Source organism: Oryctolagus cuniculus, chromosome 4 (assembly GCF_051225735.1).
Source record: "Oryctolagus cuniculus isolate XC-2025 breed Fujian yellow rabbit chromosome 4, ASM5122573v1, whole genome shotgun sequence".
Classification (NCBI taxonomy): Eukaryota; Metazoa; Chordata; class Mammalia; order Lagomorpha; family Leporidae; genus Oryctolagus; species Oryctolagus cuniculus.
The window spans coordinates 37,072,663-37,094,445 of record NC_142870.1 but is presented as its reverse complement, the minus strand read 5'-3'; the positions used below and the strand labels follow the sequence as shown (position 1 = coordinate 37,094,445).

The following is a 21,783-nucleotide window of genomic DNA, read 5'->3' as shown; positions in this document are numbered from 1 at the left end:
ACTCAATCCAAACATCTACAGCCAACTCATATTTGATCAAGGATCCAAAACCAATCCCTGGAGTAAGGTTTTATACACTTTTGACATATTCAAGAAAAATGCAGTTCCCACAAACAGAAACCATAGTAAATTCTTGGTAAACTATAGACTTATATGTATATTAATATTATTATTGTTTTAAAAGTCCTGAGTTAGCATAGAATAGCCAGTTATTAAATACATACACATACACACACATATAAACATCTACATTCCCTATTCAGCTTTCCATTTCCCAGTTTGAAATTTTGGAAACAGTATCACACACTTCTTTCTACTTCCAGTTTCTGTTTTATTTGTTTATTTAATGATTTGATTTATTTTATTTATTTAAGGCAAAGTCAGTGGCGGGGGGTGAGAGAGAGAGAGCTCATATCCAATGATTCACTCCCCAAAAGCTGAGGCTGGGAGCTTTATCCGGGTCTTTCACATGGATGCAAGCCAAAGCACTTGCGGCATCTAATGCTGCCTTTTGCAGGCCATTAGCAGAGAGGTGGACTGGATATGGAGCAACTGGGACTGGAACCACTGCTCATATGTGATGCTTGCATTGCAGGCGACAGCTTAACACACTTTTCCAAGAATGCCAGCCCCATACTTGTTGCCTCTCCTTTGTCGTGTCTTTATTTTTATTCTTATTTCCCCCAACTAATAGACTTCTAAATATAATAATATCCTATTTACCACGTCCACTCTAATATAATCATCAACTTGGTTTCCTTTATCTTGATTCACTCTCATCCTCAAGTTACATAATTGTTACCAAGCTTTATCTTCCTATATACACAGCTGGTGAGAAAAATCTAGCAATTTAGTCTTGTATTCATGATGTTTCTCTGTTATTGTAGGAACTGTAGTATGGTGGCAGGTGTTGTGGTACAGCTGATTAAGCCACTGCCTATGATGCCTGTAACCCATATCAGAGAGTCAATCAAGTTTTGAATGCTCTACTTCCTAATCCAGCTCATAAGCAGTGCAACAGGGAAGGCAGCTTAGCATGACTCAAGTATTTGGACCTCTGCCAGCCATGTTTGAGACCTGGATGGAATTCCTAACTCCTGGCTTTGGGCTGGCCTATCCCTGGTCATTGCAAACATTTGGTTCATGGAATCTCTCTCTCTCTTCCTTTAAATAAAGAAATAAAGCTTTTAGAAAAGTACTGTGGTATAGTTTCAGTTCAATTAGTTGCAAAGTACATGTGTTTATGCAGACAGATAATTCTGTTAAAGACTCTGACCTGGTATCCTCAATGAAGAATGTTTTTTGAATTATTTTCCATATATAATTAAATCTGATGGGCTAATGTATAGGTAAGCTGTGAAGTACATATGTTATTTATTTTTGCTTTTTACACAAACTTTCTATGATAGCTTGCTTATTTATATATCACATATCCTTTCACTGAATGTCTTCCCCTGGTACTATAGTGGTACAACTAAAATATACCCTGTAATGCTTGGTTGTCGCTCACTCCGCAGGCTCGCGGAGGAGCGGCAACGGATTTGCTGTTGTTTCTTTCCCCGGTCCTCCCCGGATTAGCTGCCGCCCCACCTCTCCCGCCCCCCCCCCCCGCCGCCTCCGCAGAGGGACGGCACCCCCGCCGCTTCCCCAGAGGAGCAGCACACCCCCGGCCGGCTCTCTCAGGGGTTCCTCAGATGTTCCTCCTGCATGTTGTCTCTCTCCTCCTTTATAGTCCTCTTCCACCAATCCCAACTTTGCTGGCATTCTCTTCCCAGCACTGAGCACGCTGCTCTCCTCCAATCAGGAGTTGGATTAGGAATCAGCTAATTGACGAGGCAGCTGTGTAGGATTTGTTTACTCTCTCTCAGCACCATATTGTGGGAGATCAGGCACATAGAGTTAGTCTTAGCAGTTCCAGTAGTTTAGTCTAGTCTCAGTAATCTCAGTATTTATCCTCAGTATTTATTTGTCCACAGTCTTAGTACTTATTTGTCTCCCGGGCGATGGGCCCTGCTCCCCACACTTGGTTCTTGTCTAACCCCCTTCCTTTGGACTACTTAATTCATCTCATGAGCAACCTAATCCTTCTTTATATCTGTCATTTGTATGAAATAAATTGCCTAGTTTTCTGACATGAGAGAATTGTTTTTGTTTCATACTGATTGACAGGTATAATGTTATCTGTAGATGAACTGCTCCAAATTATTTATTATTAATCAATTATAGTTCTTTCATGAAGCTTAATTTTTACATTCTTAATTATTTTAAATACCAGAACATTACAAGATTGATTTCAATAGAGATCTTTGATTTTAGTTGGCATTTTCCTTATTGAGCTCTAAAAGTTCAGTCCTATGTAGATAGAACAAACGTCAGTACCTCACATTTCAAAAGAAGAATAGCTCCTTATATACCATGTGTGGATTCTTGTCTTACTAATCTGTTACATGAAAAATCTGAAATCTTTTTCTGGCAGTTGAGTTCACAAGGATAGGGAATCTTTCAGCATGGCTATCACTCCATGGCTGTTCCCTTTATGGAAGGGAACTATGAAGATAGTTGCAGGTGTTTGGTCAGTGCACCAGTGGATGGCCAATCTTTCCCTCTTCCTTTGTATCTCCCTCACTCTGTGTCACTCTTTCAAATAAATGAATGAATGAATAAAACTTTAAAATGAAAACTGGTTGTTAATTTTCTTGAGGACTCCTTTAAATGATTGGAAGAAACTCAGCTAAAAATTCACCTGTATAAGATGCAAAGGCTGAGAACACAAGGCTACAGAAATAGACTAATTGGTGTAGCACATTTTCTTTCCAACTGTAAAGGAAGATAAAGGAGTGGTATAACTTAAAGGAGTATCAGGTTTGCTTAATACAAAACTTTGTACTCTAGAAATAGTTCTGTGGGCTTTTTTATTTTTAGGTTTTAAGTTTCAATTTTTTTAAAGATTTATTTACTTATCTGAAAGTCAGTTACAGAGATCTTCCATTTGCTGGTTCACTCTCCAGATGGATGCAACAACCAGGGCTGGGCCAAGACGAAACCAGAAGCCAAGGAGCCAGGAACTTGTTACAGGTCTCTCACGTTGGTTGAAGAGCCCAGATACTTGAACCATCTTCTACTATTTTCCCCAAGCCTTTAGCAGAGAGCTGAATTCAATTAGGAACAGGTGGGACGTGAACTGGTGCCAATATGGGATACTATCTTTGCAGACTCCGGCTTTACCCACTGCACCACAACACTGATCCCAGTGTTCTAGTTTTTTAACATTCAACAAATGTCGTAGACACAATTCCCCTTCCTTCTTCATCCCCCCCTTTCTTGTTTTAATTTTTATTTATATAAGGGAAGCAAATTTCATTTTTTTCATATATACAGTTTCAGGAGCATAATGATATTTCCCACCCTACCCTCCTTCCTGGCAGTGCTCCCACCCTCCCTCCTCCTTCCTTTCTTATTTTTTTAATCTTTATAGTGACATACTTTCAGTTTATTTTATAGCCATAAGCTTAACTCTCCACTAAGTAAAGAATTCAACAGCTAATTATAATAATAATAATAATAATAATAATAAGGAGAATAAGAAGTAGAAAAAAAGAATAGAAAAAGAAGAAGAAGGAGGAGGAGGAGGAGGAAGAAGGGGGGGGAGGAGAAGAAGAAGAAACACTGTTCCTTAACAGTAGAGGCAAGAGCAGTAAACATATTTTTAATTTACCATCAAGGGTTTAATGCTACACCAGATAAAGTGCTCAACATGTGAAAGGCTAAAAGATCATGCTTCGGTAGGAATATAGGCAAGGGCTACTAACGATAATCAGCTGGAAAAATGATCATTTCACCCAATGATTGGAAAATCTATGCCTAGAGGCTCCTGGGCTGATGAGTTTCAAAAGAAGCTTAAAAAGACATTGTTTTCTAAATATTTAGGAAACATATGTATTCTCTTAGGTAGTCTGAAACATGTGCCCAAAAAGCATTTTGGAACTTATTTAATAAAGCATTTACCTATTAATTTTCTTTTTTTTAATTTGGAATCAACTAAGATATCATTTGATAATGAATGGATAAATAATGGTACATCTAGACAATGGAAATATTTCTCAGCACTATAAAGAAATGAGCTATCAATTCATGGAAAAATGTGGATAAAATGTAAATGCATATTATTAAAAAAAAGAAGCAAGTCAAAAGATGACATGCTAGGCCAGCGCTGCGGCTCACTAGGCTAATCGCCTGCGGCGCCAGCACACCAGGTTCTAGTTCTGGTTGCTCCTCTTCCAGTCCAGCTCTCTGCTGTGGCCCAGGAGTGCAGTGGAGGATGGTCCAAGTGCTTGGGCCCTGCACCCACATGGGAGACTGGGAGAAGCACCTGGCTCCTGGCTTTGGATCGGCACAGTGCACCAGCTGATGCGGTGCACAGGCAACATTGGGGGGTAAACCAACAGGAAAAAGGAAGACCTTTCTCTCTCTCTCTCACTGTCCACTCTGCCTGACCAAAAAACAAACAAACAAACAAAAAAAAAAAACAAAAAACAAACAAAAAAAAGATGACATGCTATATGATTACAACTATGTGACATTCTGGAAAAGGCTAAAGTATTTGGACAGAAGAAAGATTACCAGTGGTGGGATGAAGAAAAGATAATTAGGCAAATACAAAGACTTTTAGGACAGTGAATTTACTCTGTGTAATGCTCCAAGGATTCACATATTTCGTATATGGTTGCCCAAACCATAAAATGCACAAAACCAAGAGTGAACCTTTACATAAACTATGTACTTTGTATGATAACATATATATGTAGGTTCACCACTGGTATAAATTGTATCATTCTGAGGGGAGGAATGTTAAGGATTTAAACTACAACTATGGCAGTGTTAATGGAACTGTATAACTGTGCCTTCTACTCAGTCTTTCTCCAAACTTTAAAATACACGAAAGTCTTTAAAATAAAAACCTTTTAAGAAACTGAAGTGATACATGCACAGGGGCTAATGATTTAGTTACCATTAGTGATTTGTAGTTGTTATCTTAAAATCATGTTATTTGTCTACCACATATGACTATCATGAAGATTCACAAAACTTTCTAGATGTTGAAAATTTATTTAATGAATATTAATCCTAAAATATTACAAAAATTTGAATATCAACTTGTAGAATACTATGACTTGGAAGTGTGCAATCAAGTATAGTAAATGTTTATTCTTTTAGTTTTTTTTTTAAGAAAATAAGGATGAACATGTTCACAGAAGAGCTTCATTTTATCAATAGCTTCCTGACGTAAACTGGATGTAATAGACAATGAATGATACTCAGAATAAAACGAGCCATAGATATGAAAATCTCAATTGCAATAAATGTACTATAAAGTATCATTTAACAAATATGCTTATGAGCTTTCACATAATAAGTTATTCACAGTCTAGATTTGTATATGCTTTATTCACCTCAAGAAATAAAGGTAAAACAACTAAGTACATTTAAGAAATCAGAGATCCAAGACTTATTCCATAATGGTTACACAGATGTCTATAGCCCAAAGTAATCAGTACAAAAAGAAGGAATCTGAGAAATTCCTTTGTGATCAGAAACTGACAAGATGGAACACCTGTTATATCAAAACCACTCAAGCAGAAGTGACTAGCATTGCAGTACATCTCCGGATGAACCAAGTCATTTGTGTTTTATTGAGAAATGTGACTCAAAGCAAAGGCATTCAATGGACAACCCTGAAAAGAAGCCTTTAGACAAACCAAGAACTGCCTATTGTGTTGAATAGTTAGCATGTTCATTTAGGCTTGTGCTTATCTATAAATTTAATTATCATTTGACATTTAAAACATGATGCATTGAAGAGGAAGTAAGTATATAATGCCATATATGAGAGAGGGACCAGGATAAGTAGAGGTATAAGAACATTATCCCCAAGACAAAGATGGACAATAAATACAAAGTTACCATAACTGAGATATTTCATTGAAGCAAAGATCTGTTTCATATAGGAATGTTTTACAGAATTGTAGGAGAATAAATGATTCCCCCCTAAACATCTCAAGTGAGATGAGGAGGATGTAGCTGCCTGAAAGGAGGATTAGGTTCTAATCTTGGGCTTAAGGAAAACATGGCAAATTAAGTCTGCAGTTCTAAGTAATAAAGTAAGGACAGCTAAGCTCAAATAGACAAATTGACAGAACCTACATGAAGATAAATCTATAGAACTAAGTTTCTATGTTGATATTCTATCACAGATAATGGATAATGGAACTTTATTTTTCTTTTGGGACTAATTACTTATTATATAGTACTAGATTTGTTTATTGAATAAATATTTGTTAAATTTATAAATAAGTTTCTATTTCACAAATTCTGAATCTAATAAATTTCCAAACTCTGCCAAGTATATCAGTATAATGTCATGTATCTGATTCCATAACTTTTATTTCCCCTGCCAATGTCCTTTGTAGGCATTTGATATAAATTTCTATACTATTTTTATGGCTTTTATGATAGATTTCCTCAAAATTACATTGTTCTTCACATTCTTATGAGAGTTATCTTCTAAATTATTTAGATAGTATCTATCAGTAAACTTTATAGTTACTCCTCATTTCTTATCTTTATGTGCCCCATTTTATATTTCAGTTTCTTGTAACACTATATTCTGACAAGCCCAAAATATAGTCAAATAGACACTCCCTTTACAGTACCTTCAAAATATCCATATAAATTGTAATATGGATATATGGTATTTATATACCATGGAATTTACATAATCTATGTATTATGATTATATTTTTGGTCATGTTGTTTCATTATTATGAATAGTATTTCTTTATTCTTATCAAATATTGTCTCATATTTCAAAATATCATAACTTTAATATGTTTGCTCAATCTTCTAGGCAAAACAAATCAGCCATCTACATGCATTCCTGAAGTTTTATTCTGTCATTTGTTAAAATCATTATAATGCCAAAAGACCCCACAAGTGTAAATTTTGATACTTAGGAAGACGCTATGGTATATTTCTTTGTATACATAGGGTAAACAAAGTATATAATTCAGAATAGAGCATATAGTAAGTTTTTACAAATTTGTTTGTAAATAATTGTAGCCTGCATAGTAAAGGAACTAATCAGTAGAATGAAAAGTCAACTGACAGAATGGGAAAAAAATATTTGCAGTATCTAAAATACATCAGGAATTCAAATACAGAGCAACCAATCAAGTTAATAAATGGGCAAAGGACCTGAATAGATATTACTCCAAAGAAGGAATACAAATGGCTAATGAATATATAAAAAAATGCCCAATATCGCTAGCCATTAAGAAGATGAAAAAACCAAGATAAAGGGGGCAGTTGTTGTGGTGCAGAAGGTTAAGCTGCCACCTCTGACTGCCTCTCATGTGAGCACCCGTTCATTGCAAATCTTCTGTCCCCAACACCTTCTACCCTTCCCAGCCTCTGGGAACTACTATTCTACTCTATGCTTCTCTAAGATCAATTTATTTTAAAAAGTTAAAGTCATTCTGATGGAAATTGAGGAATTTTTAATATAGACTGTATATGAGAGTATATTTTATATAACATATCTTTAACTATAATTGTATTATGGTTACATGGTTATTCTGAAGAGGGATCAGCAAAATATATCCTGGGTTGCTGAATCTGGCCCTTGACTGTTGTCATAACTTTGTTAATAACAGGGAAAAAAAAGTAGTGGTGAGGCTCAGGTTGTTTATGTCTCTAGGTGAAGAGCAAGCATTTGGTTTTACATACTGCTATATCCCTGAAGCAGTACCCAGGAAAAACACTCTGTAAATATCTGCTTAGTGAATAGTTACGTAAAATGTTCACTAAATGTGAAGAGAGTGTTCCAACTAAACTGGTGGGAAATCAAGGTATAACATTTATCTGGCATTGATATCGGAGATGACCCCCTAAAATCTATATCAAAAATGTGGTCCCTTAAATTTCCCCAGAAGTGCCACCTGGGATGCCACATATATTACAGGAATTTGGGGTGCCATACAATATCACCTTATGCTTATTAATAAATCCCCAATATTAATAAGCCTGAGAAGGTTCTTGCCTAATATTTAGAGAAGTATTCTAAATACAGGCATCAATAAATGAGGCAGTATGGTGCATTTTTGGCTTTTATTTAGTGAAAAATAAGCATAGGAGAGTGAGAGCTTTATTGAGAGGGAGAGAGGTAAGTCTGGGTTCATACCGAGCACTAGAAACCAGCCATGTGGAGGAGCATCTAGGCCAGAAAGCCTAGGGCAGGTGGCCCCAAAGCCGTGTGCCCTGGAGGCCCAGGGCTACTGCCAGCCCCGCCCTGGCAAGAGGCCAGGAAAGAGAAGAGAAGGGCAGACACACCATGTCCCAGGCTTTTAACCCACTTCCAAAGGGGAGTGGTTAATTATCCTGATTGGTGGTGGGCACCAGGTGTGGCCAGGTAGGGGCATGAGGTCACACAGGGGCGTGGCGAAGGCCTGGGTCTGCCAGCTCACAAACCTGATCAGTTTAGCCTGTATGCCTGCCTACTACAGCATCACCTAAGGGGTACAGAAAAGTAAGAATGATTGTAACAATATAATGCAATGAAAGTTATATTGAAAATGCATGCTCTCTCTTTCAAAATACCATATTGTGTTATGCTCACTGTTTTTCTTGTGATGATATGGCTTGTGTCTCCAATGTGCTTAACCACAGGTAACTGGCACTTGGAAAAGAAAACTCGGGTATGGGGGAACCACTGTATATCTTCAAATAGCTTCTATTCAAGTCATATTCATTTTAATGATCTGTATGTTGTATCCTTCCCCCCAAATGACATGTCATATCCATTTGAACTGCATTTTCTCATAAAACACTTTTAACGCTCTTTCAATAATAATGTTTTTTATTTGTTTTATATTTGCAGATAACACGTATCACTGGCTGGGTGGAATGCAAGGAAGGGACAAAGATGAAATGGAAACATCTTCCTTTTTTGGTCATAATATCACTCCTCAGCTTGTCAAAGAATTACTTGTTTCTGGCGCAGCTCATTCCAGGTAAGTGCTGCCTTTTGTTCCTTAATAGCATTCTTTTTTTTTTTTTTTTTTTTTTTTTGCTTTACATTCACTTTTTGTTGTGTGTGTGGTAAATCAGATGTGTTTGCTTTCTTTGGAACTTGTGTAAGTCTGTGTGAGTGGCTTTATTGAGTATGGCTGCTCAGAAATTTTAGGGCTCAAATGATTATTCTTAAATACAGAGAATATTATCAATTCCCAAGAAAACCTGAGAAATTTCAGAAATTATTACATTAACTGAGTTAGAGTGGTTAAAGAGTAATTATAGAGGAGAAAAATGGCTAGCACAAAAAGAACAACAAAGCCAAAATGTTTGCTATTATCATGCAAAAGGAACATCAAAAATGTGAAATATTTAAAACTGAAATTCCTTTGAATAGTGACATGTTAATTAACAAGCTGCACAATATCAGAATGACAATGCAACACACTGCTGTGCTGCTACCATGGTTACAATTGTTTTGGGTGAAGCTGGAAACTGGTCTCCTTGAAGTCATAATTTTATTAATAGTTACTGGAATGGCATGTCTGTGTAATCGTTAAACTGTATTATAGAAAATTAAACCCAATGTAATGGTAGAGGTAACTAGAAAAATATATTGATTCACTAAATCAAGTATGATTTTGGTTTTGCTTAGATAAAATGTGAAAAGTATAGTTAATTTGGAATTATCTATCATCATAATTTAGCCAAATTTTTTATGAAAAATGTCATATGATGGTTAGAGCAAATTACTAAGCTTCATTTCTTGTTTATTTTATTTTTTTTAATTTTTGGCAGCTTTATGTAGCCTATCATGTGTGTCTATATACAAACACCTATTTTTTTAAAAAAATCTAAGGACATCAGTTTTTTTTCTCCTGTTGTATTGAGATTGACATTTTGATCTAGAAGATAAGAGAATTATAAACAAACATTCGTATTCTAAATACATTTCTAAATGTCTGAAGTATGCAAAAAATTCAAGTGTGCTGTATCTAGGTGCATTTAGTTACTTTGTTCTGAGTTAGGTTAATACCTTAAAATTATTACACATTTTTTTCCTGAACTTCTACATTTGCTTCTTTTGCCAATGCTGTATTATATAATGATTATGATTATCACATGAACTAAATGTAAAAATTGACCGTATGAGAAAATCAGATGTCTTGCTAAATATTTGAAAAATAAAAATCTAAATACAAATTAACTCATTGTCTTCCAAGTTGTCAGGATAAAGAGAATACTTAGATGATTTTTTTTTTTTGAAAACTGCAACTAGAGATATACATTAAGCTTACATCTAATTTTCTGGCCGACTAGATAACAAGTGTCACAGGTCAACAAATGTAGTCTGTGGTCTAGATATTGAGCAGGTAATCAAAACTCCAAATGGTCATATGAAGCTCGAACCTCTGTTATCTGTATCTACCAGAAGGCTTGCTTGCATGAGTATGTATGGTGATGTGGGAAGTTTACCCAGAAAATGAAAGATGCTGTATCATTTCAGAGAAGATGCATTAATTTGCATATGTAGATGCGAAACTGTCAAAAATCTGTGATTGCTGTCACACATGCCAATACTTTTAAATTTAAAGAGAGCTTAAAATATATGAGTTTATTATCTGCTACAACATGTAGCTTAGTTGGAAAGGTAAGAGATTGGTTAGCAGTTAAGTTATGTCATACAGATTAATTAGGCAACGCCTTCTTAAGAAGAAATGAGTACCTCCAAATGGGATGCATGCAGTTAGATGACTATTTTTTTTTCCATACCAGGGAGTTCAAGAATTATTTCAAAGTAATTTACCTGTCAAAAGGAATATTCTGTTAGCTTTTCAAAAGGAACACCTGCAGAGTGGCATTGATTTTTCTTAACTGCCTTCATCTAGGAGCATTGGTTACAGGATAGGAAGGTTGGAAAACCTGCTAAAAGGACTCATCAGATTTAGAATCTACCTTCCCTCCCATTAATTTCAGAAGGGAGGGAAGATCTGATTCTTTTTACTGTTGATTTAGCTTTGTTAGAGACCTTGAATCTGAGTTGAATTTAGCATAGCTATAAGGGAGCAAAAAAATGGGGTTAGCTTATAAGTCTTTTGTAAAATCACTTCCTGAATCAACTGATTTTACCTTGGCTCTTTGGTTTAAGAAAGGAATATCCTCCATTACCAGAAACATATTTCAAAGTCAGATCAACTAAAAATGCAATATTTTTCTAAAATAAAAGGTCTATAATCTATAGCAATTAATTTGGTGAGTTATACATAGAAGTGTTTGTTTGAACAAGATGTCTCAAAATGCAAGAGCAATTAAAACAGTCCTGGAAATGAAGATTGTTTGATTACCACAAAAATAAAGTGTTTTTCAGTCAAGTTGCAACTAGGTTCCTTGATCTAATTAAACATTAAAGCATCCTTTGAACATATTGTCTGGAATTGATGAATTACCCAGGTCAGGTTTTTTTTTTTTAATTTTATTAAGTTTATTCTATTTCATCTCCCTTTCTAACACATTTTTAAAATTGCTGTTATGATTTACAGTACTGTATGTGAAGTGGTTGCCGTGTCACAGAGGCACATAGAAATTACTCATGCATTTTAAATCAAGAAATATCCTTGTTGATGAAAAGTAAAATGATTCTAAGGAAAAAATAAAAACAGATTTTAAGAATGATTGGACTTCTCTAACCACTTTACTTGTTACCTTCACTATGTGTCTAGATTGCCCATGAAAATCAGCCTTCCCTTTGCTGAGACCACTGGCAGATGTTATTCTTGTTCGTTTAGTTTAGTTCTCATTCACTCTAAAATATATATTTAATTCAGCTGTAGTTCTGTTTTGTGGCATGCCCTATCTAAGCCATGCTATATCTTTTAAATCTCTGCTGGAAGGGTATCCGACAGATACCCATGTTTACTTTTTAAACATCTACCTTTGAATGAAACAAATGTGAAGACAATGAAAGGCAGATGTTAAATGATATGTTTTAAAAGTACACGTTTTTGGCCGGCGCCGCGGCTCACTAGGCTAATCCTCCGCCTAGCGGCGCCGGCACACCAGGTTCTAGTCCCGGTCGGGGCGCCGGATTCTGTCCCGGTTGCCCCTCCTCCAGGCCAGCCCTCTGCTGTGGCCAGGGAGTGCAGTGGAGGATGGCCCAGGTGCTTGGGCCCTGCACCCCACGGGAGACCAGGAAAAGCACCTGGCTCCTGGCTCCTGCCACCGGATCAGCGCGGTGCGCCGGCCGCAGCGCGCTGGCCGCGGCGGCCATTGGAGGGTGAACCAACGGCAAAGGAAGACCTTTCTCTCTGTCTGTCTCTCTCTCTCACTGTCCACTCTGCCTGTCCAAAAAAAAAAAAAAAAAAAGTACACGTTTTTACATAGTGAATTAAAGTGAAAATTTTCAGAACATGTATAGTGAAAGAAATGTTGAAGTCTAGGATTATATTGCAAAGTTTACGTGGAGATCCGTGCTGGAAACAACTAGGATGCATTTCTATTTGAATAAATCAAACAGCCCACTTTAAAGTTAAGTTGATTTATTTTTTCCCTCTCCATTTCTCAATGCGCAGCAGTGTTGTCCTTCATTAAAGATGCAGGTGCTGAGGAGGTTATTTCCTTTGCTTGCCTCGTGTCAACAAGCCTTGAGTGTGATGTTTTCTGAAATGATTTACTGCTTAACCACCCCACCTGTCTACAAGGGTTTGAGTCATTCCTAAATTCACTGGATTTTTTTTTTAAAACAATCCTTATTTAAAATCCTAAAAATAATTTGTGTCTCCATACAATCTCCTTATAGCCCTAATGTTTATGTTTGTTTTAGTTTTCATATGATCAATAGAATTGGAATAGATTTGAGGAGTTATTTCAGAATTTTAAAATTCCCTTTATAATGTGACAACAAAAATCAATTTCTGAAATCTCAATGGGACAGAGCCCTTAAACATTTCTTTTGGAGTATTTAACAATTCTTGTTTACATATGTGCTTCCTACTGAGGTTTTTATTCTTATTATCGATTTTTCCGCTATTTTGATGAGTTTCTATAGCAGAGGAGCAATGGATAATGATGAGGAAAATGGGTGTGGTTTAGAATTTATACAGATTGCTTGTTCCTAGGCAAACAGTTTAATTTTTTCACTTCACTGAATATTCAGAAATCGATCAATTTAAAAACATGAAAAATTACTTGTCCCTTCTATCAGAATGCAAATCAGATATAAAATTACTTTAATTTGTTTTGACTCTGATTTATACATTGAGAGAAGTGTTCTAAACGACAGTAATTTTAATTTAAATGCTGCTTAACACTGTATGACCAGAGAATTATTTCTCAACATTTTCTACATAGTTTTTTTAAAACTTTGTGGAAAATCAGAAATACTAGAGGCTTGTATTCAAAATGATTCCAAGGGTGCATAGCAGAATAAAGAAATAAAAAACTTGTATGTGAAGCCCAGGAAAGTGCAGTTTTATAAGTATCTACAATTATTTTACAAATGGAAAATTTGAAAATCACTACTTTAGAAAATATTTTAGAATACTGTAGAAAATATTTTGATTTTTTTAAAAAATCTTGAATGTACTTAAAGAATATTTTCTGAGGACAGATTTCCATGAAAAGGGGAAAATGTATCTGAAGATATTTGTTTTCTATATTGCAAGGATTTGGAGGAACAGATTTGAGACCACTTTTGCTTTATTTTTTTTCCTTTGCTTGTTATATTTATCATATTATAATATTTCTAGGCTTATGAATGATTACATTGAATAAAATATATTAGCTTAATACAAAAAGCCACTGAATAAATCAATGAAAATAAAACTATATAATTAAAAATGATACTTCACAGTTTTAATTAAGGTTGCCTATTGCATAGAGTTCCCCCTAAATTTTATCTTAGGGAAGTCCCAATACAGGCATTAATTGGCTGGGAATTTATAACAAATTAGAATAATATGTCAAAGACACAATTATTCTGTAAGAGACTCAGAAACTAGCTAATGGGTGAGTCAGCATCTCAAAGAAGTAAAGGAAAGCTATGGATGAATTTATGATGTACACCTATATGTGATGCCTAAAACCAATGCCAATTATAAATAAAATACAATAAAAACAGTTTTGCATATTTTTTGTTGTTAGCACAAATAAGAAAGCACCCAGTTTTCTAACTAGCACACTCAAGACTGGCATGTTGGGTGTTTCCCATCCTGTATCCTTCTGAGAAGATTGGTGTCAAGTGTAGGCGGGTAGATCCCTGAAACAGCCGATAGCTGAATCCTCGACTTCTGCTGCTGGTGATGCTTAGGGAGGGTTGTAGATTGCTCATCCCCAATTGCATTCCGCTCTCTTTCTACTCAAAAAGCCTACCTTCAAATTTATACTAATTTTTCAATTACTTTCCTATAGAATTTTATCTCATATGCATGAATCCCTGAACAATATAAGCCTTCACTTTGTAATTGTTAAATTTATATAGATGAATGACCACTATGGTCATTTGGATTTTCGTTCACATAGGCCTGTACTTGAATAACATGTATTAGTTCTGTTACCTCGAAGGATAATAGTATTTCTCTCTTGATCAGTTTATCCCTCAGGAACCAACTGAGAGTTTGTGCAATTTTTGTGTAGATTATAGATAAAATAATGCACTTAATACATTGAGAAGACTTATATATGGAAGTTGCTCTAATGTTTATAATAGTATTATTAGTAGCTGTAATAGAGTTCTACTGGACTTATTTGCACTGTATGTTTATAGCCGGCAGGACCTAAATACAAATGCCAATTGGATTCCCTAATCCAAGTTTCTCTATCTACCTTAATAACTCTTTGAAAAGAGAACCGAGTTTCATTAAAGATGACAGGACTAATTTTAAGGAATGAATACATTTAAATAGAAGTTACGTGTGCATGTATTTTATAAATTTCAAATATTATGAGGTTAATATCACTAATTTTTAGCCAAGTTCACCTGTTTGTCACAGTGCATATGAGTATACTTCAAAAACTCATGGAAAATGCAATCAGAAAGAGCTTATTTTGGTAAAAATATTCTTAATACCATAAAATGTGTATTATTAAAATTATGCATATATTTAAAAAACTTATGCAAAAGTAAATTCATACATTTAATGCAACTTTCCCATGAACCTTTGAACTACCTTATTATACAAACAAAAAGATGAACTGGAAGTTAGACATGTTTCAGGGCATTTTCATTCTCTGATACTTGGTTATAAATATGAAAAATAAAACATATGAGCATAATAATATACACTTCAATTTGAGGTTAAATCCAGTATTTGATGTTTTAGTTTTTATTAGTCAATTTAAATTTGTAATGAATTGAAAAGACTCTTAAAGTCACTATCAAAAGATTTACATACATATATATGTACCTGTTATTTACTCTTATCCCTTGTATAGACATTAACACTAGTACTATTTTCTATATGGTTAATGACAACACTCTTAACATTAATATTACATCCAAATTATAGAAAAAAATGGCCAGAAAATTTTATTTATTCTCTCTTAGTGTGTTTGTGTGGCTCAAGATTTTCTCCTCACCATTTTTTGCTCAGTAGGAAGCTTAAAACATCATTGATTTTATGTGTTTTTTGACCTTTACATATAAACATATACTTAAAAATAAATATATAAAAACATAAAATACTTAAGCAGATATGTATGATATAAATCTATGTACTTGTAATAGAATCGGAAAGTCTATCAATAGAAGTGTCAAGTTACGAAAGAACAAATAAGAAAGGAAACAATATTTTTGTAACTTCTAGAGACTGTCAGTTAAAGATGAGGTCTTAATAACTAGAGAAATTGCCAGCTGTACTTCAGATCTGTGTCTCTTTATTATCCTTGGTCTTCTAGTGTGAAGCTTTATTTAATTGGCTAAGTAGATGGAAGCAAACTAACAGTCAGCCACTGGACACTATGAAGAAATTCGTGTTTATAATCTAGCTGTAGAATCCAGGAACGTTTTGTTTTGATGATATGGCCTTTGATGAACCTGGCTTGAAAAACCCCATGTGCCACACTATCCACCTAATTAAGCCATCAGAATGCATTGCAGCAAACAGTGAGCCTCATATGGACTAGTATAAGTAATTTTTGTTCCTCTATTGCTTGGTTAATAGAAAGAGGCGCTATCCTAGATTATGACTGATAGAGGCTTTATGGTACAGCTGTTGTGATTGTGCCTCAGGGTCGAGAAAACCTTTGGTTAAAAAACTCTTCATTTGCCTGACACACTGTCATTACTTCATTCAACTATTTTCCCCAGATTTCCCAGTGAGCCTTCATTTATTCTGCCTTCTTATTGCTTTCCTCCATCCACGTGCATGTGCCCTTTGTTGCATAAATAGACAAAGCTTCTGCCATGATTTTACATAGGAGAATTGCTTTGAAAATGGTTTCCTTTATTGGTTCAATAATTCATAAATAAATGACTGTACTTTGCTATTAAAAATGAAGAATATATGAATAACCCGACATGAGAAGAAGGTGAATGTGTGCGTGCCTTGAAAATATAAAAACTTGTAAGAACTGTCTTTCTCCCCAAAACAGCATCCACTAAAACTTCAAAATATGACATTACATTACACACACACACACACACACACACACGGGTGCTTCAAAAAGTTGTAGAGAAATGGAATTTAAAAGCAAAGGTATTCAGATGCTAAATAATTGAAATCCATGTATAATTTTTTCATAACAGATATTAGCCATGAACTTTTATGAAGAGCCCTCATTAATACACAAATGACTGTTTTATTTTGTACACAAGACTACCCTATAGAAATATGTGATGTCATTTATCCAGCTAAATAGACTTTCAACTTCTTTCTGATATTTACTCTGCATAGCTTATAGCTTGACATACAATTCAAGCAAAAATATAAGCATGGAATAACTATTACAATAAGCTGGGGACTCGGACATCCCATGTTGCTGTTCATGTTCATGATGTACGTTATACACTGGATTACAGGATTTCCTCATAATCATAAATTTAATAACTTCTTCCCATCTCTTCCATTGAGCACATTTTTCTTTACTTAATTTCTATTTTCTAATAGGATGAGAAAATTTTCATGTTTAGATTATTATCTAACATGAAATATTACTTCTCTTTTCACAATTTATATATTTGATTTTGTGTTACTCTAATAAACTAAATTTCACCAAATGATTGTTATATGCAATTAAAATACATACAAAGTCTCTCTCTTTCTCTCTCCCTCTCTCTCTCTCCCTCCCTCTTATCATGTCTTAAGGGTAGTTCTAGCCAATGCATTAGTCAAAAGAAGTTCTTATTTCTTTGAAGTTTCTTTCATCTGTGTTATGAAGTTTCTTTCATCCTTTCCAAACAAGTTGACAATTTCTTTCATTTGTATTAGTTTGTATTTAGTTTGGAAGGTGACAACTAATGTTGTTGAAATCTCTCAAGAAGTAGACTCTTCTACCTAAGAATAGCTTTCTTAAGTGAAATAATTTTTGCTTTATAAGAAAATAGAGATCTGCAGCAAAACTTCTTTCAATAGATGTTTCATTTGAAAATGTATAATCTGTGCTTAAAACTTTGCTTTAAGTTTCCAATAACAATAGTAATTACTGACCCAATTCACTTATATTGGAAGCATAGTAAATGATAATTTAACCTAGTTGTGTATTCCCAATAATGCACATAACTCAGCTAAAATGGCAAAATGTGCAGTACCAACCAAGGAATCACGTCACAGTCAATGACAATCACATCAGAATTGCTGCCTGGCTCTTAGTGATTGTAAAATGTCAGCAACTGTAAAAATTAAAAGTCAAAGTATGGAATATTATGACACATGGAAAGAAATTTATCTAAAGTATCCCTCATGGTCTTCATATTCCTCAACACTATTTTATGTAAAAGCACAAAGATTCACTGATAACTAGTTCTTAAAAGACCATTATTCTGGCCAGCGCCATGGCTCACTAGGCTAATCCTCCGCCTGCGGCACCAACACCTCGGGTTCTAGTCCCAGTCGGGGCGCCGGATTCTGTTCCGGTTGCCCTTCTTCCAGGCCAGCTCTCTGCTGTGGCCTGGGAGTGCAGTGGAAGATAGCCCAAGTCCTTGGGCCCTGCACCCCATGGGACACCAGGATAAGTACCTGGCTCCTGCCTTCGGATCAGCACGCCAGCCGCGGCAGCCATTGGAGGGTGAACCAACGGAAAAGGAAGACCTTTCTCTCTGTCTCTCACTCTCACTGTCCACTCTGCCTGTCAAAAAAAAAAAAAAAAAAAAAAGACCATTATTCCAAAGTCATAAATGAGACCATTATAAAGAAAAAAATAGAATGATAATAATACAAATAATGTTGCAATTTATCCATTTAAAGGCTCATTTTTTCTTCTGATTGAACTACCTCAAATTTACAAATCTATTCATTAAAATACCAAGCCAATTCATTTGGGATCTTGCTGCCATCATGATAGTTGAAATTCCTGATGAAGCACAGCATTGAAATTTATATTATGTTTTTTTTTTTTGTTATTGCATTTTTTATTAAACAGAAGTTCCTTAGTAGAAAAAGAGTAGCTTCAGTAGATACTGTCCTCTTTTTTTCCACAAATTGCCGAACTTAAGAAATGGCATACTTTCCTTTCAAATGTGTACAAAAAAGTTATGTTCAGACTGGAGTGCTCACTAAATATTTACCATTTGAACAGTTGATATCTTAAAATTTGCTAATACAGATTAGAAGATAATCTACTCCTTAACCATCCAGCAAGCAATATACTGATTATACTCACAAATCAATTTGCCAAAAAACTCATTTAAGTGAATCCTGTTTTTGCCATAATGCTCTTATAACTACATTTTCAATGTGATTTTCACCATATAACTTTAGTGGTAAGACCAAGTTTAGCTTTGTAGGAAGCCTCCAGATAGTCAAGTAAACTCTGCATCCCACAAGCAGTGAATTTCAGTTGCTGCATCCTTGCCAGTATTTGGTCTTCTTAACGTCTTGGATTGTAGCCATTCTAGCAGATATAGAGTGGTCTCTCATTTTGATTTATAGTCTTCTAACAGCAAAATATGTTGCTATGCTTATTTGTCATCTGCATTTCTTCTTAGATGATGTGTGTGATAAGATCTTTTGCCCAATTTTCAATTGGGATGGGTTGGTATTTTACGTGTGTGTTGAGTTTAGGAGGTCTTTGTATATTTTTGGATACAAATCCATTATCAGATATGTGTTTTGCAAATATTTTCTCCAAGTATATCGATTACCTGTGCATTATCTTATGTAGAGCAGAAGTCTTTCATTTCAATGATGTCAAACTTGTATTTTTTTTCTTTCATGAATCATACTTTGGGATTGTATCTGAAAACTCATTTCCGAGGCCAAGGTCATGGAGATTTCCACCTATAAACTTTATGTGATAATTCCCTCTTTTACATGAAATACTTTAAATATGTGGAATAAAAGCTTCCTTACAATATCTTCAGTGTAAATAAATTATATTGAAAAGAATATCTTTTGTAAAAATTTAAAAAAATAGAATGGTATATTCATATTATTTTTGTCAATGCTAACAATAAAATTGCTGTTGTACATGGCAATTTGGAAATCACATTCAGTGAAATAAAAAAGAATTCTTGACATACTGAATATTAAGTATAGATAAAGCAAGACAATAAAAATGAAGATTAAAAAACTAGACCAGAGATAATATATATAAAATGGAAAGATATTTCATAAAGCAGTAGCAAGGATAGGAGGCAGTGATATTTGGGCAGAATCAACTCAGGCTGTCTAAGTGTCTAATGTACTCTAGATGCCTGAGGGAGCAGCTCTAGAGGCTGGGAATGGCTGGATGTTGATTTTTAATCATCTCAGGAAGAAGCACCTGGCTCCTGGCTTCGGATCGGCACAGTGCCAGCAGTAGTGGCCATTTGGGGGTGAACCAACGGAAGGAAGACCTTTCTCGCGCGCGCGCTCTCTCTCTCTCTCTGTCTATAACTCTACCTGTCAAATAAAAAAATTAAAAAAAATAGTTACCTTTAAGATCACCTTATTAGTAGTAAATATGCTGGGCGATATTAATCAAAAGCATTAGCTTTAGTTTCAAACTAGCTTGGCTTTTGCTCATGCATCATGAAATGTGTGAACTTGGGAAAGTTGCATGAGAGGTTTCTCTTTGCTTTTCTTATTGTGTTTTCCTAACAGAGGAAATATTTAGTTTGTGGTGTGGTTGTGAATATTAAATACAGCAGTAAAGCGTATAATATAGCGCTTTGTACATGCAAGTCATTCAATAAAGGGTAGCTATTATTCCAGAAACATACATTGACAATGCACTTTTGGAAATAGGAAGGTGACAGAAAATTGCAGAGGACTGAGAGATTATATCTGGAGGTTTTGAGCCTGAAAGATGGTGTCAGTGACTGAAACTGATAATATTTTTAAAGGTGAATTGCCCCAGCTATTGAGGGTAGTTAGAAAACGTCTGGAAATATAGGAAATACATTCCAAAATGGATAATGGATATGAGAATAATTAGTTACTTTTCAGAATATGGAATCTCACCGTGTTCCTTGGACCCTTTCCAGTGTCTCAACAGATTCTTCGGTGTGTAGTGTCAGACACAGGATTTGGTGGGGAAAAATATTAAGTTATGTACAAAAGTCATGATTTGCTATCACAAAAAGATGCTATATAACAGAATCAAACTATATCAAAGAATTCAAATGGAAGAGCATAGAGAAGAATGCACCTTGTAATTACGTAAGAGAATCAGTTCACAACTGCTAGACAGTTTTCAAGCTGTGATTTGATGCTATAGGGCAAATAAAATAAATTTGTGACAAGTGTCAATGCTTTGTACAGATACTGTGGCATATTATAAGAGCACAGTGGTGAATTTTTTTTTTTTTCAGTTTTATTTGCTAGTCAAATAAGTCATACTGTTTATATCAGCAGCTATTCCCTATTTCTTTTTTTTTTTTTAACTTTTATTTAATGAATATACGTTTCCAAAGTACGAATAATGGATTACTATGGCTTCCCCCCCATACCGTCCCTCCCACCCACAACCCTCCCCTTTCCCACTCCCTCTCCCCTTCCATTCACATCAAGATTCATTTTCGATTATCTTAATATACAGAAGATCAGCTTAGTATACATTAAGTAAGGATTTCAACAGTTTGCTCCCACACAGAAACATAAAGTGAAAAATAATAGATGATTTTTTTAATGATGATGAAATCAGATCAGACCTATTGTCATGTTTAATCCCAGTGAGAGTCAAGTTGGGAGTTGATAGTTTCTATTCTTTTCTTTTTTTTTTTTTCTTTCTTTTTTTTTTTTTTACAGGGGATCAGTTTAGTATGCATTAAGTAAAGATTTCAACAGTTTGCACCCCCATAGAAACACAAAGTGAAATATATTATTTGAGTACTCGTTATAGCATTAAATCTCAATGCACAGCACATTAATGACAGAGATCCTACATGAGGAGTAAGTGCACAGTGACTCCTGTTGTTGACTTTACCAATTGACACTCCTGTCTATGGCATCAGTAATCTCCCTATGCTCCAGTCATGAGTTTCCAAGGCTATGGAAGCCCCTTGAGTTCTCCGACTCTTATCTTGTTTAGACAAGGTCATAGTCAAAGTGGAGGTTCTCTCCTCCCTTCAGAGAAAGGTACCTC

General features: G+C 35.1%; 1 protein-coding gene across 4 annotated transcripts in view; it reads left to right on the top strand.

Moving 5' to 3' along the window:
• ROBO1 (roundabout guidance receptor 1) overlaps window positions 1-21,783 on the top strand; it is a 1,247,412-nt gene that overhangs the window by 167,825 nt on the left and 1,057,804 nt on the right. For all 4 annotated transcript variants that reach the window (XM_089330676.1, XM_089330673.1, XM_089330675.1 and 1 more), the window contains exon 2: window positions 8,933-9,065. In XM_089330676.1, the coding sequence (XP_089186802.1) occupies window positions 8,978-9,065 (88 nt within the window). In that variant the 5' untranslated portion in view covers window positions 8,933-8,977. The remainder of the gene's footprint in view (window positions 1-8,932; window positions 9,066-21,783) is intronic.